Source organism: Mixophyes fleayi, chromosome 9 (genome assembly GCF_038048845.1).
Source record: "Mixophyes fleayi isolate aMixFle1 chromosome 9, aMixFle1.hap1, whole genome shotgun sequence".
Classification (NCBI taxonomy): Eukaryota; Metazoa; Chordata; class Amphibia; order Anura; family Limnodynastidae; genus Mixophyes; species Mixophyes fleayi.
Window position 1 is genome coordinate 1,091,370 of NC_134410.1, and position 26,707 is coordinate 1,118,076.

At 48.3% G+C, this 26,707-nt stretch overlaps 1 protein-coding gene across 2 annotated transcripts in view; it reads left to right on the forward strand.

The window, feature by feature from the left end:
* The first annotated feature begins 5,374 nt into the window (after window positions 1–5,374).
* The window catches only part of ARHGAP35 (Rho GTPase activating protein 35), a 29,662-nt gene continuing 8,329 nt past the window's right edge, over window positions 5,375–26,707 (forward strand). For both annotated transcript variants that reach the window (XM_075186199.1, XM_075186200.1), the window contains exons 1-2: window positions 5,375–5,618; window positions 17,360–21,274. In XM_075186199.1, coding sequence (XP_075042300.1) covers window positions 17,600–21,274 — 3,675 coding nt within the window. In that variant the 5' untranslated portion in view covers window positions 5,375–5,618; window positions 17,360–17,599. The remainder of the gene's footprint in view (window positions 5,619–17,359; window positions 21,275–26,707) is intronic.

A 26,707-nucleotide genomic window follows, 5' to 3' on the forward strand; every position in this document is an offset into this window, starting at 1 on the left:
GGAGAGGGGGCAGTCTGGGAGGTGAGGATGCAGTCTGGGAGGAGAGGGGTCAGTTTGGAACTAGAGTGGGGCAGTGTCACGGACTGACAAGCTGTTCGGATCCAGGATGGGCCTTGATGCTTGCTAGGCAATGACCACCACTCTGTGAGGTGTGTAGTCTAATGGAAGGAGAGGTATTCACCAGGGATCCCTGCAAGGAGATATGGACTTGGCTGCACAGGTCGCGGCCCTCTAGGGTAGAGCAGAGCAGACTCTGGGGGAACCCAGAGACAATGGAGACATGTAGCTATGCCGGACTGCAAGAGGGTAAGTATACAGGTCTTAGAGAGAGGTAGGTGAGTCAGGAGAATAAGACAGTAACAATATTCTGAGAGTAATAGATGACCAATAGTCAGCAGACCATCCACGCCTAGAGAGGTGTTTGTGCTGAACAGCATTATACAGGAGAGCTGAGATCCTTAGGAGCCGGTTACCCAGAGGCAGCATCTATGATGATGCCCGATACTATGTAGTAACCCCTCAGGTAAACGGTGAAGCATACTACAGCAGGTAGGAGCACTGAGGTCCAAGACGGGTAGCCAAGGCTAGGTACAGGATGAATGATGAAGTGCTATATAATGCTGGTCACACACGGACATATACTAGGAACCGATGACACAGGCACTGTAGAGAGAGTGATAAACTGTAGAGAGCTGAGCGCTGAGATCCCTGCGGACGGACACATCCTGGAGCAGGATTAATGATGAGATGCGATGCTTTGCAGAGTTATCATTTGTCAGAATAGAGCAAGTATGAACAATGAGGACACAATGAGAAGTTGATGACTGATTGCTGAGATCCCTACGAGCCGAATAGCCTATAAACAGAGCCGATGGTAAAGCCTGAGAGACTACGATATCCACTGATCAATACAAGAAATGGATGAACCAGGGAGGCGATGTACTGCAGAGGACAGAGGCACTTAGATCCCAGAGAGACTATAGCCTAGGAATGGGACCGATGTTAAGAAGCAATGAACCAGCAATACAGCTGTGGATCACGATGATGAGACAGGTGTCACAGGAGTCAGCAGGCAGGTGAGAGTGGAAGCGATCAGGAGTCAGAGAGCAGCAGGAAACAGGGAGTCTTGTATCCATACAGGTAGGAGACCTGAAGATCTGACAATGGGAGATAGGAGGAAGCGGTTAAAATAGTGCACCAGCTGGTAATCAACCAATGTCGATCCAGGAGCTTAAAAAGTGCCGGGGCTGCACGTGCGCAGTTTAGCAATACCGAAGACCTGGCGTATGACAGTACCCCCCCTTTAAAGTTGGACGTTGGACACTTAGGACCCAGTTTATTGGGAAACTTGGTGTGAATTTTTTTCAGCAAAGCAGGTGCATTGATATCAGAAGCACAGATCCAGGAACGCTCTTTGGGACCGGATCCTTTCCAATCGACTAGATACGGTATCTGATACCTCCTCTGGAATATTTAGAATCCAGAATCTGGGTAATCTCAAACTCCTCTTTTTGCTGAAGCTGATTGGGAGGAGAGATAGAGGAGGAAGCAGAAAACCGATTAATAATTAGAGGTTTTAACAAGGAGACATGAAAGGAATTGGCGATGCGAAGGTTATTAGGTAACTGTAATTTAAAACAGACTGGGTTAAGGATTCATAGAATTTTTTAGGGTCCGATAAACCGAGGTGCATATTTAATGCAAGGCACTTTAAGACATATATTATTGGTGGATAACCAAACTCGATCCCCAATCTTGAAATCGGGAACGAACCACCTTTTCCTGTCAGCGAAAAACTTGTATCTAACTGATGATGTCTTGAGGAAGGTCTGAACTTAAGTCTAGATGGATGAAAATCTGTGTCACAAGGAATTAACTGCCGGAACCTAGGTGTGAGAGAGGGAGGAAAATTCTGGGAGAGAAGGATGGAGCCCATAAACAATTGAGAATGGGGTAGTGGAGGGGGATTAATGGTAGGCATTGTTGTGGGCAATTAGTGAACAGCTGGAGGGTAAGCACTTAGACAGTCTGCTGGCGATGAGAGCGATGATCTGCGGGCTGCAGAGTATTACCAATGGAATGTGGAGATGAGAGCGATGATCTGCAGGCTGCACAGTATTACCACTGTAATGGTGAAGATGAAGATACACAACCTACTCAGAGCAGTTAGTAGACCTAAAGAACAGGCACCGAGTGAAGAGGGGAGGTGTCTTAAATAAGAGGAGGCCTAATTGAGGCCAATAGGAAGTAAGGCAAAGTTTTAAAGAGAAATTGGATCTGCTCATTAGCCGCAACTAACATGGCGCCAGGCCGAGGCGAAGAGAGGATGCTGGCGGTCGGGTAAGTGAGCTGGGTCTCGGTTTAGCAATACCGAAGACCCGGCATATGACACATATCCTTTCCAGTCCATGAAGTACTTAATCTGCCCCGTAGGCTTTTGGAGTCCAAGATGTGAGCGATCTCGAATTCTTCAGATTGTTGGGCAGCCGGAGGAGGAGATGAGTTCTGATTGGAGAAAACCGATTAATAATAAAAGGTCTGAGGAGCGAAACATAAAAGGAATTGGAAATATAGAGGGATGTGGAGCTTGAGGTTGACAGAAACTGGGTTAATGACCTGGAGTATTTTACAAAGGTCCAATATATCGGGGAGCAAACTTCATGGAAGGAACCCTTAAACAAATGTTCTTGGTGGATTGACAAACTTTATCCCCCACCTTGAGAGGAGGAACCGCCCGTTTCTTATCAGCAAAGCATTTATACCGAGAAGATGCTTTCTTGAGACATTTTACCGTCTTGTTCCATATAGACACAAAGTCTGTATGGAGGTACTTGGGTGGGAGGGAGGGCAGAAAATTTGGGAAGATTAGGATGAAGACCATAAACAATCAAAAACTGGGTAGAAGCGATGGATGCATGGTAAAGATTGTTGTGGGTAAACTCCGCCCAATGTAAGAGATCCAGCCAAGTATCTTGAGAAGCAGCAGAATATAAACTAATAAACTTCTCCAAATCTTCATTCACCCTTTCTTTTTGACCGTTGGATTGAGGGTGGTACGATAAAGAGAAATTCGACCGAATATCCAAGAGCTTGCAAAGTGATTTCCAAAATTTGGACATGAATTGGACTCCCCTGTCGGAGACAATCTCAAGGGGACATCCGTGTAAGCGAAATATTTCCTTGATAAACAGTGTAGCTAGAGAGGAAGCAGATGGTAGTCCGATGAGCGGAATGAAATGAGCCATCTTTGAGAAACGGTCTTCCACCACCCAGATGTTACAGCGTGGGACATCGGTAACAAAATCCATAGATATATGTGTCCATGACCTGGATGGTATCAGAAGAGGCATGAGAGGACCAGCTGGGGATTTACGAGGAGTTTTGTGTTGAGCACAATTATGACAGGCCGCTACAAACTATCTAACATCCGTTCTGATAGTGGGCCACCAGTAATTTCAGGAGATAAGTTCAATGATTTTAGTGGAGCCCTCATGGCCGGCAAATCGAGAACCATGGTACCAACATACAGGTTTCTTATGCAGAGTCTGAGACACAAAGCTTTTTCCTGGTGGTGGTAGTGGATCGGGAGATACAGTAGTAGCCTGTAGAAGAGTTGGGTTCTAAAATCGGACAATTCGTAGACTCCAAAGGTTCGGGTTCACACAAAAATGCCCTTGACAAGGTGTCAGCTTTTTTATTTCTTGACACCAGGCGATCTGACATGTTAATTAAACCAAGAACAGAACAGGGACCACCGGGCTTGTCGGGGACTGAGACATTGTGCAGATTTTAGGTACAACAACTTATGGTATGTTAAAATATTTACTGGAAAAATAGCCCCTTCCAGAAGATATCTCCATTCAGATAACGCCAATTTCATGGCTAGGAGTTCTCTGTCACCGATGGTATAGTTCTTCTGCGCCGCAGAAACATCCTTGAAAAGAATGCACAAGGATGTAACCATTTTTCGGAAGAGGAGTTCTGTGAAAGAACTGTGTTCACTCCTATCGCTGAGGCGTCTTCCTCTACAAAAAATGATAGAGAAGGATCAGGTTGTTTCAGACCTGGAGCAGTAGAAAATGCCTTATTGAGGGTGCTGAAGGCAGATAGAGCTGCAGGAGGCCATTTCTTAGTGTCCAAAACTGTCTGTGACAGTCTGTGAGGTGATGGGGGCAGTCTGGGAGGAGAGGGGGGCAGTCTGTGAGGTGATGGGGGCAGTCTGGGAGGATAGGGGGACAGTCTGGGAGGGGATGAGACAGTCTGGAAGGAGAGGGGGGCAGTCTGTGAGGTGATGGGGGCAGTCTGGGAGGAGAGGGGGGCAGTCTGGGAGGGGACGAGACAGTTTGGGAGGAGAGGGGGACAGTCTGTGAGGTGATGGGGCAGTCTGGGAGGAGAGGGGGGCAGTCTGGGAGGAGAGGGAGACAGTCTGGGAGGGGACGAGACAGTCTGGGAGGGGACGAGACAGTCTGGGAGGAGAGGGGGACAGTCTGTGAGGTGATGGGGGCAGTCTGGGAGGAGAGGGGGACAGTCTGGGAGGGGACGAGACAGTCTGGGAGGAGAGGGGGGCAGTCTGTGAGGTGATGGGGGCAGTCTGGGAGGAGAGGGGGACAGTCTGTGAGGTGATGGGGGCAGTCTGGGAGGAGAGGGGGGCAGTCTGTGAGGTGATGGGGGCAGTCTGGGAGGAGAGGGGGGCAGTCTGGGAGGGGACGAGACAGTTTGGGAGGAGAGGGGGACAGTCTGTGAGGTGATGGGGGCAGTCTGGGAGGAGAGGGGGGCAGTCTGGGAGGGGACGAGACAGTCTGGGAGGGGACGAGACAGTCTGGGAGGAGAGGGGGACAGTCTGTGAGGTGATGGGGGCAGTCTGGGGGGAGAGGGGGACAGTCTGGGAGGGGACGAGACAGTCTGGGAGGAGAGGGGGGCAGTCTGTGAGGTGATGGGGGTAGTCTGGGAGGAGAGGGGGGCAGTCTGTGAGGTGATGGGGGCAGTCTGGGAGGAGAGGGGGGCAGTCTGTGAGGTGATGGGGGCAGTCTGGGAAGACAGCAGGTAAGCCATATTCTGCCCTGTCTTCTCCATATCTGTGACACTCACAGACTTTGGGGAGGGGGGTCAGTGTATATTTGGGGTACATTATAATTTCTGTTACACTTAGTACTGAGCACACAATCACTACCACTGTCACCTTTAACTCTCTGTTCACACAAGAATCACTATGAATAAAGTTTCAAGAAGAATACAAAAAGCTTCAGAGCACCAAGATGGCGTTCGATCTACTTCCGGTGACTTCAGCGCTAGCACCCTGAATGGTATTGAGAGTAGAAAGATGGCTAACTTCCGGAGGCGCTCCCGGCGCGTCCCCGGCGCCCTTTCTCCTCTGCTCGTGCCCGCGCCCGCGCGCCCGCCGGAAGGAAGGAGCCGCCATTACAGGAGGAGACTCCCGAGTCACCCGGATACACCCGGAAACCGCGGCCGGGGGCTCGCTGACACCCTAGTCACACGGATACTGGAAGTGCCCGCAGCGGGTGTCACATCTGCAGCCCGTCCCCCTGAACACCCCGGAACCCGCCTCTAGGCCTCATACACCCGGAAACCGAGTTCACAAGGAGAGCAGAGAAAGCCGGGTGAGAGAGCTGTGACATCTGTGTGCGGGGATCCGGGTGTAATGTGCGGGTCACCCAGCACCCCCCGAATACACCCAGATTGTGTATCCCAATAATCATCATATTATATACCTCATGTATCATGTTATATACACCCTCTACCATAATATTATATACACCCTCTATAATCATGTTATATACACCCTCTATAATCATATTATATACACCCTCTATAATCATATTATATACACCCTCTACCATAATATTATATACACCCTCTACCATAATATTATATACACCCTCTATAATCATATTATATACACCCTCTACCATCATATTATATACACCCTATAATCCTATGTACACCCATATTATATACCTCATGTATTATGTTATATACACCCTCTATAATCATATTATATACACCCTCTATAATCATATTATATACACCCTCTATAATCATATTATATACACCCTCTATAATCATATTATATACACCCTCTATAATCATATTATATACCTCATGTATTATGTTATATACACCCTCTATAATCATATTATATACACCCTCTATAATCATATTATATACACCCTCTACCATCATATTATATACACCCTCTATCATCATATTATATACCTCATGTATGATATTATATACACCCTCTATAATCATATTATATACACCCTCTATAATCATATTATATACACCCTCTATAATCATATTATATACACCCTCTATAATCATATTATATACACCCTCTACCATAATATTATATACACCCTCTACCATCATATTATATACACCCTCTATAATCATATTATATACACCCTCTACCATAATATTATATACACCCTCTACCATCATATTATATACACCCTCTATAATCATATTATATACACCCTCTACCATCATATTATATACACCCTCTACCATCATATTATATACCTCATGTATGATATTATATACACCCTCTATAATCATATTATATACACCCTCTACCATCATATTATATACCTCATGTATCATGTTATATACACCCTCTACCATCATATTATATACACCCTATAATCCTATGTACACCCATATTATATACCTCATGTAATATGTTATATACACCCACTATCATCTTATTATATACACCCTATAATCATATTATATAAACCCTATAATCATATTATATACCTCATGTATCATGTTATTATATACACCCTCTACCATCATATTATATACAGCCCTCTACCATCATGTTATATACACCCTCTATCATCATGTTATATACACCCTCTATCATCATGTTATATACACCCTCTACAATCATGTTATATACACCCTCTATCATTATATACACCCTCTATCATTATATTATATACACCCTCTATCATTATATTATATACACCCTCTATCATTATATTATATACACCCTCTATCATCATATTATATACCTCATGTATCATGTTATATACACCCTCTATCATCATATTATATACCTCATGTATCATGTTATATACACCCTATATCATCATATTATATACACCCTCTACAATCATGTTATAGACACCCTCTACAATATATACACCCCATGTATCAAAATATATACACCCTCTATAATCATATTATATACACCTTATCTTCATATTATATACACTCCATGTATGATATACACCCCGTGTATCATATTATATATACCCCCCTATGATCATATTATATACATCCCATGTATCATATTATATACACCCCATGTATGATATACACCTCATGTATCATATTATATACACCCCATGTATCCATATAATATATACCCCTATTATCATATAATTACACCCGATGTATCATTATATATACCCTATTATCATATTATATACATCATATTCTATATACCCACATTATACACCCAGAATGTATACATCATCATCACCATTTATTTATATAGTGCCATTGATTCCGCAGCGCTGTACAGAGAACTTGCTCACATCAGTCCCTGCCCCATTGGAGCTTACAGTCTAAATTCCCTAACACACACACACGTCAATTTTTGATAGCAGCCAATTAACCTACTAGCATGTTTTTGGAGTGTGGGAGGAAACCGGAGCACCTGGAGGAAACCCACGCAAACAGGGGGAGAACATACAAACTCCACACAGATAAGGCCATGGTCGGGAATTGAACTCATGACCCCAGCGCTGTGAGGCAGAAGTGCTAACCACTGAGCCAGAGCCGTAATTTAGAATTCTAGCGCCCTGGGCGAGAAAGACAAATGCCGCACCCCTAGCCCTCAATTTTAACCAAATTAACCTAAAATATTCCTAAATTGCGCCCCCCTACGTTGCGCCTTGGGCGGTCGGCCCCTGTCGCATAGCCCTAGTTACGGCCCTGCATTGAGCCACCGTGCTGCCCATTATACACACCTTATTATATTATATACATCATGTTCTATCCACCATACATATATTATACACGCCATATTGTGTTTTATACACCCACATTATATACCCAGTAGATATACATTGTGCACACCCTATTGTATTATGTATATGATATATTCTGTATACCTACTATATACATGATATACACATTATATACACCCCACTATGTAAGCACTATATACTCCCTATTTACAAACACATTATATACAATACATCCTCTTATACACACTGCTCATTATATATCCCCTATACACACATTATGTACCCACTATAGGTCTACGTATTATATATACACACATGCACGCTATATGTACATCATACATCCTGTATATACACACATATAAATTCTGCGCTGTACACACTATTGGAGCTGTAGTTTGAGGTGTAATGTGGGCTATACAGACAGGTCCCAGCAGATTTATTATCAGACGATGGCAAATAACTTAGTTACCAACCAATCCCCTCCCAGTATGGAGACCCTGATATATGGGGCTACAGGACGTCCGATAGATACTGATAGTTGGACTGACGTATTCAGGATGTCCGCTGCACAGATACAACTACCCCGACGCCATGATTTGTCATTGCACGTGTGTGTGTGTTTATGTATGTGTATCGTCCGAGGACTAAGGAACAGACTACATATTGTTGGTCACGGCTGGTGTAGACCTATCTCTACGTAGTCTGCTGGATGTGTCGCTGTCATGGCGGTCCTGGCTGCCTCTTCCACGCCCGCACGGCGTTACAGTTACTGCTTCTTCTGTATTCTCCAATCTATTGATTTTTGTGTGTGTAAATATAACTGTCCAGAAGGTGAGATGAGTTTATGGTGGGTTGGGCACCTTTCATACTGCTACCATGGCTAGCAGGGCATGATGGGATGCGACATGGGGGCCAAAGGTCGGCCATGTTTTTGTTTCTTTACAATTATATTTAAGTTGTAGAACAGGTCATGTTTTCAGAATGTCCTTATTACAGTCTGTCTTGGTGTTAATAATTCCACATTCTTCTCATGCAGCACACCCATACTGACGGGACATTTGGTCGGATGGTTTAAAAGTTCTTGTTTCCGAGTTGATGTTTATTGATCGTGTGACGGTGTGCGCTTATTTTGTCACCCTGTCAGTGGCAGTGGGGTGGGGATTGTTTGGGCTCTCACTTTCTGTCAGTAACCTGCTATCATTCACCACAACTTCAGCCACCAGACTCTCATCAGTTGTGAGGGCCACAGGCTCCTTCACCTGCTTACTTCTGGCTGCTGCAGCGCCTCTCTCCTGGTAACTGGTGGTGACCTCTTACTCTGGGTCAGGACTGGGATTAGTGGCCAGTGCTGAATACAGGACAGCCGGGGGAGGGATTAGAGTGTCAGCTCTTATTTTCAGTCCCCTCCTCTGTGTCTCATAGGAACAGGACCATTAGTAGTAGTGATGTGTATTGCTGGTGTCAGAGCTGTTACACACTATAGTAGATGTTATACACTCATATCAGACTTTGCCCTCTCTATACAGTTTTACACAAACACCCTGGGCTCATGAACTTAGTTTAACATTACACCTGATGGCCGGGGTGTATGCTCCCCCCCTCCCCCCCCCCCCTCCCCATGGAATGTGCTGCAGGTCCTGTTTGTTGAGTACACAAGGACAGACTGACAGATTGCCTTTGGTGTTTTCTTCTTTACATTGTAGCAATCTCAATAATATATAAGTTGATCTGCTATGAAAAGGCCACTTCTATCTTTATAAATCTGTAATTATGTCACCGTGGAAGCTAATAAGGTCACATACCTCAGACATGGTGGTGTGTCATATGAGGCATCCTGACAGGAAGTTTAAGGAGCATCAAGAAATACCACCCCCAGGTGTTCCTGAAGTGGCTTGTAGTTTTAGTGTCAAGGAGGAGGCAGACTGAGCAGACGTCCCTGCAGTATGTCTGTGCCGGAGTTCTGGGGACAGATATGAAACAATGATAGAAACGTTCCCTGTTTCTCCTCAGCGTCAGTTTCTGCACCCTGAGGCATGTGTCTAATTACAGAGCATGTCTTTCTGGTATATCTGGTGACTTCCGGCATCTCGGTATTTATGACCTGATAAATCTCTCCTTTCTCTGACAGTGACGTCTTCACACTCAGCTGCTGATTCCATGAACGGCAGTGCTATAGGTCAGCCTGTGGCTCAGATATCGGCACTGGTCTCCGGCCAAACTGACCTCTGTTCTGAGGGGGCCAGTGTACCCTTGTTCGGCTACATGGTGATTATTCATGTATCCACTAATAAAAAATAAAGTGTGTGATGGGGAAACCAACATCCACCCTACAGTGATACAGTGCTGGTGGAGGGGAGGGGGGGGGAGGGGGGGGGGGGCGGTGATCTCAGAGGGTTGCGGTATAGTGCTGGTGGAGGGGAGGTGATCTCAGAGGGTTGAGGTACAGTGCTGGTGGAGGGGGGTTGATCTCAGTGTGTGGGGGTACAGTGCTGGTGGGGGGGGGGTGATCTCAGAGGGTTGGGGTATAGTGCTGGTGGAGGGGAGGTGATCTCAGAGGGTTGGGGTACAGTGCTGGTGGAAGGGGGTGATCTCAGTGTGTGGGGGTACAGTGCTGGTGGGGGGGAGGGGAGGTGATCTCAGAGGGTTGAGGTACAGTGCTGGTGGAGGGGGGTTGATCTCAGTATGTGGGGGGTACAGTGCTGGTGGGGGGTTATCTCAGTATGTGGGGGTACAGTGCTGGTGGGGGGGTTATCTCAGTATTTGGGGGTACAGTGCTGGTGGGGGTTATCTCAGTATTTGGGGTACAGTGCTGGTGGGGGGGGGGGGGTGATCTCAGTGTGTGTGGGTACAGTGCTGGTGGTGGGTTGGGGTACAGTGCTGGTGGAGGGGAGGTGATCTCAGAGGGTTGAGGTATAGTGCTGGTGGAGGGGAGGTGATCTCAGAGGGTTGAGGTACAGTGCTGGTGGAGGGGGGTTGATCTCAGTGTGTGGGGGTACAGTGCTGGTGGGGGGGGGTGATCTCAGAGGGTTGGGGTATAGTGCTGGTGGAGGGGAGGTGATCTCAGAGGGTTGGGGTACAGTGCTGGTGGAAGGGGGTGATCTCAGTGTGTGGGGGTACAGTGCTGGTGGGGGGGAGGGGAGGTGATCTCAGAGGGTTGGGGTACAGTGCTGGTGGAAGGGGGTGATGTCAGTGTGTGGGGGTACAGTGCTGGTGGTGGGTTGGGGTACAGTGCTGGTGGAGGGGGGGTGATCTCAGAGGGTTGAGGTACAGTGCTGGTGGAGGGGGGGGTGATCTCAGGGTTGGGGTACAGTGGTGCTGGGGGATCTCAGTGTGGCGAGGGTACAGTTGTGGTGGGGGGTGATCTCAGTATGTGGGGGTACAGTGCTGGTGGGGGGTTATCTCAGTATGTGGGGGTACAGTGCTGGTGGGGGGGTTATCTCAGTATTTGGGGGTACAGTGCTGGTGGGGGGTGATCTCAGTATGTGGGGGGTACAGTGCTGGTGGGGGGTTATCTCAGTATGTGGGGGTACAGTGCTGGTGGGGGGGTTATCTCAGTATTTGGGGGTACAGTGCTGGTGGGGGTTATCTCAGTATTTGGGGTACAGTGCTGGTGGGGGGGGGGGTGATCTCAGTGTGTGTGGGTACAGTGCTGGTGGTGGGTTGGGGTACAGTGCTGGTGGAGGGGAGGTGATCTCAGAGGGTTGAGGTATAGTGCTGGTGGAGGGGAGGTGATCTCAGAGGGTTGAGGTACAGTGCTGGTGGAGGGGGGTTGATCTCAGTGTGTGGGGGTACAGTGCTGGTGGGGGGGGGGGGGTGATCTCAGAGGGTTGTGGTATATTGCTGGTGGAGGGGAGGTGATCTCAGAGGGTTGGGGTACAGTGCTGGTGGAAGGGGGTGATCTCAGTGTGTGGGGGTACAGTGCTGGTGGGGGGGAGGGGAGGTCATCTCAGAGGGTTGAGGTACAGTGCTGGTGGAGGGGGGTTGATCTCAGTGTGTGGGGGTACAGTGCTGGTGGGGGGGGGGGGGTGATCTCAGAGGGTTGGGGTATAGTGCTGGTGGAGGGGAGGTGATCTCAGAGGGTTGGGGTATAGTGCTGGTGGAGGGGAGGTGATCTCAGAGGGTTGGGGTACTGTGCTGGTGGAGGGGAGGTGATCTCAGAGGGTTGGGGTACAGTGCTGGTGGAGGGGAGATGATCTCAGAGGGTTGGGGTACAGTGCTGGTGGTGGGTTGGGGTATAGTGCTGGTGGAGGGGAGGTGATCTCAGAGGGTTGGGGTACTGTGCTGGTGGAGGGGAGATGATCTCAGAGGGTTGGGGTACAGTGCTGGTGGAAGGGGGTGATCTCAGTGTGTGGGGGTACAGTGCTGGTGGTGGGTTGGGGTACAGTGCTGGTGGAGGGGGGGTGATCTCAGAGGGTTGAGGTACAGTGTTGGTGGAGGGGGGGTGATCTCAGGGTTGGGGTACAGTGGTGCTGGGGGATCTCAGTGTGGCGAGGGTACAGTTGTGGTGGGGGGTGATCTCAGTATGTGTGGGTACAGTGCTGGTGGGGGGGTTATCTCAGTATTTGGGGGTACAGTGCTGGTGGGGGGGTGATCTCAGTATGTGGGGGTACAGTGCTGGTGGAGGGGGGTTGATCTCAGTGTGTCGGGGTACAGTGCTGGTGGGGGGGGGGTGATCTCAGAGGGTTGGGGTATAGTGCTGGTGGAGGGGAGGTGATCTCAGAGGGTTGGGGTACAGTGCTGGTGGAAGGGGGTGATCTCAGTGTGTGGGGGTACAGTGCTGGTGGTGGGTTGGGGTATAGTGCTGGTGGAGGGGAGGTTATCTCAGAGGGTTGGGGTACTGTGCTGGTGGAGGGGAGATGATCTCAGAGGGTTGGGGTACAGTGCTGGTGGAAGGGGGTGATCTCAGTGTGTGGGGGTACAGTGCTGGTGGTGGGTTGGGGTACAGTGCTGGTGGAGGGGGGGTGATCTCAGAGGGTTGAGGTACAGTGCTGGTGGAGGGGGGGGGGGTGATCTCAGGGTTGGGGTACAGTGGTGCTGGGGGATCTCAGTGTGGCGAGGGTACAGTTGTGGTGGGGGGTGATCTCAGTATGTGGGGGTACAGTGCTGGTGGGGGGTTATCTCAGTATGTGGGGGTACAGTGCTGGTGGGGGGGTTATCTCAGTATTTGGGGGTACAGTGCTGGTGGGGGGTGATCTCAGTATTTGGGGGTACAGTGCTGGTGGGGGGTGATCTCAGTATGTGGGGGGTACAGTGCTGGTGGGGGGTTATCTCAGTATGTGGGGGTACAGTGCTGGTGGGGGGGGTTATCTCAGTATTTGGGGGTACAGTGCTGGTGGGGGTTATCTCAGTATTTGGGGTACAGTGCTGGTGGGGGGGGGGTGATCTCAGTGTGTGTGGGTACAGTGCTGGTGGTGGGTTGGGGTACAGTGCTGGTGGAGGCAGGGGGATCTCAGAGGGTTGGGGTACAGTGCTGGTGGAGGGGGGTGATCTCAGGGTTGGGGTACAGTGCTGGTGGAGGGGGGTGATCTCAGGGTGTGGGGGTACAGTGCTGGTGGAAGGGGGGCTGATCTCGGGGGGTGGTGGGGTGATCTCAGTGTGTGGGGGTACAGTGCTGGTGGGGGGGTGTCTCTGTGTGGGGGTACAGAGCTGGTGGGGGGTTCTCAGTATTTGGGGGTACAGTGCTGGTGGGGGTTCTCAGTATTTGGGGGTACAGTGCTGGTGGGGGGTGATCTCAGTATGTGGGGGTACAGTGCTGGGGGCGGGGGTCTCAGTATGTGGGGATACAGTGTTGCTAGGGGGTCTTAGTGTGGGGAGGGTACAGTGCTGGTGGGGGGGTTATCTCAGTATTTCGGAGTACAGTGCTGGTGGGGGGGGTTATCTCAGTATGTGGGGGTACAGTGCTGGTGGGGGGTTATCTCAGTATTTGGGGGTACAGTGCTGGTGGAAGGGGGGCTGATCTCAGGGTGTGGGGGTGGTGGGGTGATCTCAGTGTGTGGGGGTACCGTGCTGGTGGTGGGTGATCTCAGTGTGGGGAGGGTACAGTGCTGGTGGGGGGTGATCTCAGTATGTGGGGGTACAGTGCTGGGGGCGGGGGTTATCTCAGTATGTGGGGGTACAGTGCTGGTGGGGGGGTTATCTCAGTATGTGGGGGTACAGTGCTGGTGGGGGGGTTATCTCAGTATTTGGGGGTACAGTGCTGGTGGGGGGGTGATCTCAGTAAGTGGGGGGGGGTCTCTGTGTGGGGGTACAGTGCTGGTGGTGGTGGGGTGATCTCAGGGTGTGGGGGTACAGTGCTGGTGGTGGTGGGGTGATCTGTGTGTGTGGGGGTACAGTGCTGGTGGTGGTGGGATCTCAGTGTGTCGGGGTACAGTGCTGGTGGGGGGGTCTCAGTGTGTCGGGGTACACTGCTGGTGGGGGGTGATCTCAGTATGTGGGGGTACAGTGCTGGTGGGGGGTGATCTCAGTATGTGGGGGTACAGTGCTGGGGGGGGGGGTCTCAGTATGTGGGGATACAGTGTTGCTAGGGGGTCTTAGTGTGGGGAGGGTACAGTGCTGGTGGGGGGGTTATCTCAGTATTTCGGAGTACAGTGCTGGTGGGGGGGGTTATCTCAGTATGTGGGGGTACAGTGCTGGTGGGGGGTTATCTCAGTATTTGGGGGTACAGTGCTGGTGGAAGGGGGGCTGATCTCAGGGTGTGGGGGTGGTGGGGTGATCTCAGTGTGTGGGGGTACCGTGCTGGTGGTGGGTGATCTCAGTGTGGGGAGGGTACAGTGCTGGTGGGGGGTGATCTCAGTATGTGGGGGTACAGTGCTGGGGGCGGGGGTTATCTCAGTATGTGGGGGTACAGTGCTGGTGGGGGGGTTATCTCAGTATGTGGGGGTACAGTGCTGGTGGGGGGGTTATCTCAGTATTTGGGGGTACAGTGCTGGTGGGGGGGTGATCTCAGTAAGTGGGGGGGGGTCTCTGTGTGGGGGTACAGTGCTGGTGGTGGTGGGGTGATCTCAGGGTGTGGGGGTACAGTGCTGGTGGTGGTGGGGTGATCTGTGTGTGTGGGGGTACAGTGCTGGTGGTGGTGGGATCTCAGTGTGTCGGGGTACAGTGCTGGTGGGGGGGTCTCAGTGTGTCGGGGTACACTGCTGGTGGGGGGTGATCTCAGTATGTGGGGGTACAGTGCTGGTGGGGGGTGATCTCAGTATGTGGGGGTACAGTGCTGGGGGGGGGGGGTCTCAGGACTATCGCACAGTATCCAGCACAGTGCAGTGTCTTGTCTTGTGCAGAATATTTGGGAACAAGGTAAAGCAGTATAACCTGCTGTGTTGTTAGATTATACCTCTGAGCAGACTCTTGAGAGTATCAGTCTGTGAGGACATGCTGGGACTTTTAGTACCGCAACAGCTGGAGTGCTGCATGTGGTGTAAAAGTAAATATACGTAAAATGCTTTAGTTTGAAGCGGTTCCTATGATCTCAGCTCTTGGATTGTGCTGTCACTGTGTCTATAATGGGCTCATGTTGTCATCGTGAGACTGCAGTATGACGTAATGATGGAAATGGCAGTATGGATTTTTGTTTGTTGTATATTAAGATCTGTCCTCTTCCGCTGTTTGGAGAAGCTGGAGCCCAGAGAGATGAAATGACTCTTTGGATCCGACTCCAGCATCAAACAACTCTTGTGGCGCTGCAGACTGTTTGCACATATCGTAAATGTCAATTGTCCTTACACTAAGCGCCCTTCTCTGGTCTGTACCAATGTGTGGCTGGGCCGGGGACTGCCCTGGACATGGCGGGGTTAGGCTGGGCATCTGACCTGGACACGGCGGTGCTCTGGCCTGGAGAAGGCGGGGTTGGTCCGGGGCTCTGGCCTGCAGAAGGCAGGGTTGGGCCGGGGGTCTGTCCTGGACACGACGGGGTTGGGCCGGGGGTCTGTCCTGGACACGACTGGGTTGGGCCGGGGGTCTGTCCTGGACACGACGGGGTTGGGCCGGGGGTCTGTCCTGGACACGACTGGGTTGGGCCGGGGGTCTGTCCTGGACACGACTGGGTTGGGCCGGTGGTCTGTCCTGGACACGACGGGGTTGGGCCGGGGGTCTGTCCTGGACACGACTGGGTTGGGCCGGTGGTCTGTCCTGGACACGACTGGGTTGGGCCGGTGGTCTGTCCTGGACACGACGGGGTTGGGCCGGTGGTCTGTCCTGGACACGACTGGGTTGGGCCGGTGGTCTGTCCTGGACACGACTGGGTTGGGCCGGGGGTCTGTCCTGGACACGACGGGGTTGGGCCGGGGGTCTGTCCTGGACACGACTGGGTTGGGCCGGGGGTCTGTCCTGGACACGACGGGGTTGGGCCGGGGGTCTGGCCTGGGCACGGCGTGGTTAGGGTTCTGAGATTGAGGATACTGGACTGGGGTCTGATCTGGACTCATGGCCCACAATTACTTTGTAGTTGTCATTTTCTCCCATTTCAATGTTTCAGATCCACCTAGTCTGCAGGATACATCACTAAGGTTAATATCTGGATTGTATGTAAGCGCCCACTGCTGTTCCTGCTGGAGAAGGTTAATCATAAAGTCTTCTTTATGAGTCCGATTCTCTTGGTTGTGCTTGGTCTGATGTTTTCTTGTGTTCTAAGGAACATTGATTCCTGTGGAATTCACAGGTATTAGACACATCCCTTCCTATGGTGCTCAACTTTATATCTTCAAAGTAATCCAATATTTGCGGAGATAAAGATCAGTTTATATCTGAGATCTTACATTAGTTCTATAACATATATAAATTTAGCATGTACAGTGGATTATTCATGTGTCTGAAACGTCAGTATTTTAAGAGCCTTTCTTTTTAACTCATTAGGAATAGTTGGGATTGAACAATTTTAAAGTTTATTGATTGATTGATGGGGGGTTTTGTCTGTGACCCACACAGGGTTAGATCTGTTTGATAATTTAGTTGAATAATCAGTCACATTTGTTACTGAATTTAGGATCTGTTTGTACTAAAGAGATACATTGTGTCTGATCACACTCGGATGCTGGTATATTTAACGATCGGTTCTTTGTGTATATATTGAAGTCTTTACATGATTTAAATGTATTGATTATTTTATATTTTGCATATTTACTTTTTTCTCTCTCATGATTGTGGATATTTTATAATATTATCTTTATCTTTGCATGTTTTGTGTATTTTTGTGTGTTTCACGTGGGGGTCACTGTGGCCCCAGGAAGAATGTGTTGTATGTCACTCAGGGTGCATTTAAAATGTGAGATTTTGTTCACACTTGTGTATTTGTTTTAATGGTTTTTCTTTATAACAATTATCTAATTTTTACTATAATACTGAATCTATCTTTTATTCTACAGATTGCCCTGGAAACCTGGAGATGAGAGCGGTTTATGACTTGTGCGGTGAAACGAAGAACAGAGACTCTTCCCGATAGACTGCTGCACTCATCTCACGAGGAACATCTGTGCATGGGGAAGAAGTTGTTCCTGATCGTAGCACCCTCCCTCGTCCTATCTTCACAAAGAGTTTGTGCATGGGGTGGCATTGCCAAGCCTCGCCTCAGCAGCTGTTGATGTGGGCAGGATGAGTGCTGCGCCATGATGATGGCACGGAAACAAGATGTGCGCGTGCCCACCTATGGAATCAGCGTGGTGGGCCTATCTGGCACTGAGAAGGAAAAAGGCCAGTGTGGCATCGGCAAGTCATGCCTGTGCAACCGCTTTGCACGACCAAGCGCGGATGACTTTCACCTGGACCACACATCCGTCCTGAGCACTAGTGACTTTGGAGGCCGGGTAGTGAACAATGACCATTTCCTGTACTGGGGCGAGGTGACCCGGATGCTGGAGGATTGTGTAGAGTGCAAGCTGCATGTGGTGGAACAGACAGAGTTCATAGATGATCAGACGTTCCAGCCTCACCGCAGCACAGCCCTGCAGCCATACATCAAGCGGGCTGCCTCAAGTAAGCTGGCCTCCGCTGAAAAACTCATGTACTTTTGCACAGATCAGTTGGGACTGGAGCAGGACTTTGAACAGAAACAGATGCCTGAAGGCAAACTACTGGTAGATGGTTTTCTGCTGTGTGTAGACGTCAGTCGCGGCATGAATAGGAACTTTGATGACCAACTGAAGTTTGTCTCCAACCTATACACTCAGTTGTCCAAGACTAAGAAGCCCATTGTACTCGTTCTGACCAAGTGTGATGAAGGAGTTGAACGGTATATCCGTGACGCTCACGGGTTTGCTCTTAACAAGAAGAACTTGCAGGTTGTCGAAACTTCAGCCCGGTCTAACGTCAATGTGGACCTTGCCTTTACTGCCCTTATACAACTGATTGACAAAAGTCGAGGCAAGTCCAAGATCATCCCTTACTTTGAGGCGTTGAAGCAGCAGAGCCAGCAAATCGCAGCAGCAAAGGACAAGTATGAGTGGCTGGTGGGACGTGTTGTGAAGTCTCACAATGAGACATGGCTGAACGCTAGCAGACGCATGCAGAGCTGCAGTGAATATCAGGATTATTTGTACTTGGAAGGCACCGATAAAGCCAAGAAGTTGTTCCAGCAGCATGTCCAACGCCTGAAACAGGACCACACAGAGCGTCGTCGCAGGATTTACTTGTCCGTTCTCCCACGTGCTTTAGATGTCCTTGTGCCTGACCTCGATGAAATAGACCACTTGAGCTGGCCCAAAGTAGCCAAGTTGCTAGACTCAAAGCCTGACTTCTTTCAGTGGTTTGTGGTACTCGAGGATACCCCTTGGGATCTAACCAGTCACATAGACAACATGGAAGATGAGCGCATACCTTACGACATGATGGAAACACAGCAAGCCGCTGAGGTCTATTTTAATCACCTTGAAAAACTGAAGAACGCTAGGAAGAAGGCTGAAATGAAAAGAGCCTTCAAAGAAAATCTAGGTACATCCCCGTTTATCACACCAGGGAAGCCCTGGGAAGAGGCTCGTAGCTTTATCATGAGTGAGGAGTTTTATCAGTGGTTGGAGGAGCCCGTCTATATGGATATATATAGTAAGCACCAGAAAGAGATCATTGACAAAGCAAAAGAAGACTTCCAAGAGTTATTGCTGGAATATTCTGAGTTGTTCTATGAGCTGGAATTAGATGCCAAGCCCAGCAAAGAAAAAATGGGGGTAATTCAGGAAGTTCTGGGTGAGGAACAACGGTTTAAAGCTCTGCAGAAGCTGCAGGCTGAGCGGGATGCCCTAATCCTTAAACACATTCACTTTGTCTATCATCCCACTAAAGACACTTGTCCTAGCAACCCTTTTTGTGTAGAGACCAAAATCGAACAACTTCTCAGTTCCAGGTGCCCTTTTCCTAATGATTACCTCCATAAAGACCCAAATGTAGACAGAATCAACTTGGTGATCCTTGGCAAGGATGGACTGGCTCGGGAACTCGCTAATGAGATTCGAGCTCTTTGCACCAATGACGATAAGTATGTGATTGATGGGAAGATGTACGAGTTGTCTTTGCGCCCCATCGAGGGCAATGTGCGGCTCCCAGTGAATTCATTTCAGACTACGACTTTCATGCCTCACGGATGCCTCTGCCTTTACAACTCCAAAGAGTCTTTGTCCTATGTAGTAGAGAGTATCGAGAAGAGCAGAGAGTCCAGTCTAGGGCGGAAGGAAAGCCACTTGCTCAACTTACCCCTCACATTAATACTGGTTAACCGGAGGGGTGACACAAGTGGAGAAACCGCGTATAGCCTCATTCAGCAGGGCAAGCAAATAGCTAGCAAGCTGCAGTGTGTCTTCTTAGACGCAGCCTCCACAGGCTTGGGCTATGGCCGCAACATAAACGAGAAACAGATCAGCCAGATACTGCTGCGTGTGCTTCTCGAGTCCAAAAGGAATCTGAACCTTGTAACCTGCTCGCCCAGCATCAAGGATCTGATTGATTGTGAGCTGCGTATAGTCATGTGTCTGATGTGTGGAGATCACTTTAATATGGAGGAAGTGCTTAACGCTCTGAAACCTCACACTTATCGTCCGTCACAGTTCGGGGTTGGTGGCTCAGTGGTACTTGATTTGCCCATAGGTAGTCAGAAACGCCGCCTGGAGTTGCTTATCTTGTCCTATCATGCCTCCTTCAACATTCGCAAGACACGACTGGTACACGGCTACATGGTTTTCTATGCAGCCAAACGTCGTGCCTCTTTGGCCATGCTGCGTGCCTTTCTCTGCGAAGTGCAAGATATTGTCCCCGTGCAGCTTGTTGCCTTGACAGAGGGCCCAGTAACACTCTTGGACAATGTGAGCAGAGACCAGCTAACAGAAGGAGAAGAGATAGCCCAAGACATTGAAGGCAAATTCCTAATGTTACAATGTGGGCAAGCCCAACCCAAGATGGACATGTTCTATTCTTTTTTTAAGGACGTGGTGGAAAAGAAGGTTATCATTGAAGCCTCACACATGTATGACAACACAGCAGAAGCATGTAGCACTACAGAGGAGGTTTTTAGCTCACCTCGGGCAGGTTCTCCCCTCTGCAATTCCCATATGCCTGACTCTGAGGAGGACCTAGACCCATCGCCTCAACACATTCTACCTAGGGATGACATGGGAAAGGCCGCTCAATCTAGAGACCATTCAAAATTGACTAGAGAGCTGGAGGACAATGATAGTCATCCTTTCATCTCGGTCACCTTAGACAGCAAACTCAATAACAAGGTACCTCCACCACTAAAACCAAAGCCTCCTATTCCATTTGATATTTCCAAATCCGATCTGTCATTCTTAGAACCAGGGTCTCGTGATGGACATAGGAGGTCGTTGACGTCCATCACCTGGCCGCCATCGGAAGCCTATGACCCTTCAGACTATGCTGAACCTATGGACTCAGTAGTAAAACCAAGGAATGAGGAAGAGAACATTTACTCTGTGCCTCACGACAGCACCCAAGGAAAGATAATCACTATTCGAAACACTAACAAGCCACAGTCCAATGGTAGTGGCAACGGTTCCGACAGCGACATGGACACAAACTCTCTGGAGCGAGCACGGAAAGCATCCATAGTGACCAAACCAGTCCTGTATCGGACCAAGTGCGCCAAACTTGGGAAGTTTTCCAGCTATCGGAGTAGCTTCAGTGTGGGCAGCGATGATGAACTAGGTCCAATAAGAAAAAAAGAGGAAGAGACTGGAACCCAGGGACCAAAGGGCGACAACACTACAAATACCTATGAGGGAGATGGAGAGGATCCACGCAGGAGGAACATCCTGCGCAGTCTCAGAAGAACCGCTAAGGTATGATCGTATATACATTAATTAGATTGAAAGGAGAGTTCAGCCATTACATCATGGGGTTCTGAGGAAGAAAGGGAAAAGTTAATGATTTCTGCGTTTTGATGCCTTTGTAATATGCACAGATGTGATAACACATTATACCTTCCTATAGTTGCTGTGAGGAGCTCTGCTAAACAATATGAGGAGGGTAACGGCCGAGCGTGTGTGGGGAAAGATAGTAAACTTTTAAATGTCTTTTAGTAGATATTAATCATGATGCTCCAAATTACAGATATAGGTGGTAGAGACCAATCATGAGTGTTTTTATGCTTATTTAAATGAAAAGTAGCATTTAATGCTCAATTAATATTTTTAATTTGTAAAGATTGAAAAATTATAACATGAAAGTGACATGTACAAATTTGTGCTCCCTGTCAGTCAGTACTAGTCTGGGCTCCTCCTGTCAGTCGGTACTTAGTAATAGTCTGGGCTCCTCCTGTCAGTCGGTGCTTAGTAATAGTCTGGGCTCCTCCTGTCAGTCGGTGCTTAGTAATAGTCTGGGCTCCTCCTGTCAGTCGTTGCTTAGTAATAGTCTGGGATCCTCCTGTCAGTCGTTGCTTAGTAATAGTCTGGGATCCTCCTGTCAGTCGTTGCTTAGTAATAGTCTGGGATCCTCCTGTCAGTCGTTGCTTAGGAATAGTCTGGGAACCTCCTGTCAGTCGGTACTTAGTAATAGTCTGGGAACCTCCTGTCAGTCGGTACTTAGTAATAGTCTGGGCTCCTCCTGTCAGTCGGTACTTAGTAATAGTCTGGGCTCCTCCTGTCAGTCAGTACTTAGTAATAGTCTGGGATCCTCCTGTCAGTCAGTACTTAGTAATAGTCTGGGATCCTCCTGTCAGTCAGTACTTAGTAATAGTCTGGGATCCTCCTGTCAGTCGTTGCTTAGTAATAGTCTGGGATCCTCCTGTCAGTCGTTGCTTAGTAATAGTCTGGGATCCTCCTGTCAGTCATTGTTTAGTAATAGTCTGGGATCCTCCTGTCAGTCGTTGCTTAGTAATAGTCTGGGAACCTCCTGTCAGTCGGTACTTAGTAATAGTCTGGGCTCCTCCTGTCAGTCGGTACTTAGTAATAGTCTGGGCTCCTCCTGTCAGTCGGTACTTAGTAATAGTCTGGGCTCCTCCTGTCAGTCGGTACTTAGTAATAGTCTGGGCTCCTCCTGTCAGTCGGTACTTAGTAATAGTCTGGGCTCCTCCTGTCAGTCGGTACTTAGTAATAGTCTGGGCTCCTCCTGTCAGTCGGTACTTAGTAATAGTCTGGGCTCCTCCTGTCAGTCGGTACTTAGTAATAGTCTGGGCTCCTCCTGTCAGTCGGTACTTAGTAATAGTCTGGGCTCCTCCTGTCAGTCGGTACTTAGTAATAGTCTGGGCTCCTCCTGTCAGTCGGTACTTAGTAATAGTCTGGGCTCCTCCTGTCAGTCGGTGCTTAGTAATAGTCTGGGCTCCTCCTGTCAGTCGGTGCTTAGTAATAGTCTGGGCTCCTCCTGTCAGTCTGTGCTTAGTAATAGTCTGGGTTCCTCCTGTCAGTCGGTGCTTAGTAATAGTCTGGGCTCCTTCTGTCAGTCGGTGCTTAGTAATAGTCTGGCCTCCTGTCAGTCGGTGCCTAGTAATAGTCTGGGATCCTCCTGTCAGTCTGTGCTTAGTAATAGTCTGGGTTCCTCCTGTCAGTCGGTGCTTAGTAATAGTCTGGGCTCCTCCTGTCAGTCGGTACTTAGTAATAGTCTGGGCTCCTCCTAAATGTTGGGTACCCAGACAATTGTGACCTGGCATCTACTTTATGTATAGACTGTGTTATTATTATTAATAATGTAGCAGCATATATCGGTGGGTATCTAATTTTGTTTATATAGATCTGGAAATTTGCATCCAATCTGACATTAGTAACTCTACGTGTATATATAGTTATTAATTCTCCTGGTTTGTTTACCCCATTAAATCCTAAATTTACTGTAGGAAAATAAATCCCTTTTGTTTTTTTTAAATCACAATGACTGTTCAGCCCTTGCCTGGCCCCGCCTCTTTTTGTCTGACCCCGCCCCTTGTCTGGCACCGCCCTTTCTTGCATTTCTATAAAGAAGATACAGGGGTTCCTGGTCGCTCTATAATCTCTGCTCTGAATATTTTGCTTTTTTTGAGTCAGTGTTTTGAGGGACATTGGTGAGCTTGGAGAAACGATGGGGAGATTTTGATGTCTGTGTGAAGGTTTTTTGTGTTTGCTCAGACAACACAATTAATCAGAGTAACATCTAATCTGTAAACACTGGGGGTTTTATTTGATACAACGGAGATCTCTCTGCCCCTAATATCACACGTTACCATTGTTGATCTATACAGGTTGTGACTTCACTTCCAAAAGAATTAAACATCAATGTTTGTATACGTTTTGGAGATTACATTAAGGGTATTACGAAAAGTCAAGAAAACCATGTTACTCGTCAATTTTATTCCTGGGCTTCTAGGGAGGGATGTTACGCTGTGCGTTTGCCATATTACTTCTTCCTGATCAGCATTGCAGTGAGGAATCTTAATGAGTATATCCACCATCGCCCTGCCCCACGTTACTCCTGGTACCTTATTTGTGGGGTCTCTTTCCTGTGACTTCGACCATAAGGAGAGTTAATCATTTTACATCCTCCACCTTGGAAGATTGGAAGTAGCCGTGAGAGAAACTTTGCTCCACAAGTGGGGTGGATGCATGAAGAATTGGCTCGTCTCCGTAGGTCAAACTAGATGGAGAACTGGAATGTGTATCATTGACACCGAAATTTGTCAATAATGTTTTGGTTCATTTTCTGGTCTTCTGATTCCACAACAACAGGGTATAAGTGTGGAGTAAGAAGCCCCAGAATGCTGTGTGGTTTCCAAGGGCTTTCACTCAGTGATTTTACAAATCCTAGCAGATTGCAACTACTAAGTCTGCTCTAGCTTATTCTTTTCAGACCTAACAGTTTAATCTTCGAATGATTCAACCAAATGATTAATAAACACCCTAATCCACCATTGATCGACAAATTTCTTTACTGATCATTTTTGTCATTGAGAAAGAAATTAATGTGTCTTTGATTAACACCTTAATGGCATTTCATATTATTATTATTATTAAAATGTATTAAATATATTCCGTAGCGTTTTACAGTTGGGAATAAAACACTGTAATTAAATGAGTGGGTATTACAGACCGACAAAGCAGTAAGAGGGCGCTGCTCAGCAGCTTAGAATCTATAGGGGAATAGAAACGTGATACAAGAGGCTAAGTGCCACAAATTGCATATTGGCCCATCCAGTAATGGGAATAGTGCTTAGTGGGGACTATATAATACAGTCACACAGTTTTGTTGGTTTCGGGGGTCACTATGACATTTGAGTATAGGAGGAGAATAAATGTTGTTTAAGTGAACTATGTAGAGTTGGGAAGAGGTTGGTTCAGGAATTTGATTAGCTTGGTGGAGAGATGAGATGTCAGGAAACACTGGATGGTTTGTAGCTGGGGTACGTCTTGTTGCACGAGGGAGGGAATCCCACAGAGCGGGTGCAGTCTGAGAACGGTCCTGTAACCGGGAGCAGGTGATGAGTGGATGAGAGACGCAGATCTTGTGTACGAGGGAGGGAATCCCACAGAGCGGGTGCAGTCTGAGAACGCTCCTGTAACCGGGAACGGGGAGCAGGTGATGAGTGGATGAGAGACGCAGATCTTGTGTACGAGGGAGGGAATCCCACAGAGCGGGTGCAGTCTGAGAACGCTCCTGTAACCGGGAACGGGGAGCAGGTGATGAGTGGATGAGAGACGCAGATCTTGTGTACGAGGGAGGGAATCCCACAGAGCGGGTGCAGTCTGAGAACACTCCTGTAACCGGGAACGGGGAGCAGGTGATGAGTGGATGAGAGATGCAGATCTTGTGTAGAGCGGAGGGGTCGCGTTGGGAGATAATATAAGAGAAGAGATGTATATTGGTGCAGTGTTGTTAATAACGTCGGTATGTTGTTATAAGTATTTTATATTTGGTAAAATACAGACAACCAATGTAGTCATTGGTAGAGCGGAGCAGCAGCAGAAACGGTTTTGGAAAGCACCAACTAGGCAGATTTTCCTTGCAAATGTTTTTCAGGGGAGTTAGGTCCCTGGTTAGGGAAAGACCATTAGGAAGAAAATTTCAAAAGTCAATGCAGGAAATGATGCTAGAAATAAAGTTTTCGCAGTGTTTTGTGAGATATGTGCATATTCTATATACACTATATGGACAAAGTATTTGGCCACACCTGTGAATTATTGAATTGAGGTGTTTCAATCAGACCCGTTGCCAGAGGTGTATAACATCCAGCACCAGCCATGCATCCTCCATTTACAGACATTTGAGATATAAAATTTGCTGAAGAACTCGTGGTACTGTGATAGGATGCCGCCACCTTTGCGATAAGACTGTTCGTGAAATTCTATCCCTGGGAGATATTCCACGATCAACTGCCAGTGATATTGTTAGAAAGTGGAAACGTTTGGAACAACAGCAACTCGGCCACAAAGCGGAAGATGACGTAAAATCACAGAGCGGGGTCAATCACTGCTAAGGCGCATGGCGTGTAAAAGTCGTCAACACTCTGCTGATTCCATAGCTGAAGAGTTCCGAACTGCTACTGCCATTAATGTAAGAGCAAAAACTGCAGTGGGATCTTAATGGATGGGTTTCCATGGCCGAGCAGCTGCATGCAGCCTCACATCACCGGGACCAATGCCAAGCGTCGGACTGTGGGGCAGTGGATACGTGTTCTGTAGAGTGACGTATCAAGCTTCTCTGCTTGGCAGTCAGAGGATCGAGTCTGGGTTTGGCGGATGCCGGGATAATGGTATGGGGCTGTTTTTCAGGGTTTGGGCTAGGCCACTTATCTCCAGTGAAGGACAATCTTAATGCTTCATCATACCAAGTCATTTTGGACAATGCATCCAACTTTGTGGCAACAGTTTGGGGAAGGCCCTTTTCTATTTCAGCATGACTGTGCCCCAGTGCACAAAACAAGGACTACAAAGACAGGGTTTGATGAGTTCGGTGTGGAAGAACTTGACTGGCCCCCACAGAGCCCTGACCTCAACCCCATTGAACACCTTTGGGATGACCTGGAACGGAGATTACGAGCCAGGCCTTCTCGTCCAACATCAGTGCCTGACCTCATAAATGCTCTACAGAATGAATGGGCACAAATTCCCACAGAAACATCCCAACATCTTGTGGAGCCTCCCAAGAAGAGTGGAAGCTGTTATCACTGCAAAAGGGGGGACCAACTCCATATTAAAGTATATGTATTTGTGTACAATGTCATTACAGTCCCTGTTGGTGTAATGATCAAGCTTCCAAATTCTTTTGTCCATATAGTGTATGCTTCTTAGATGTATGTAACAGGATTTGGA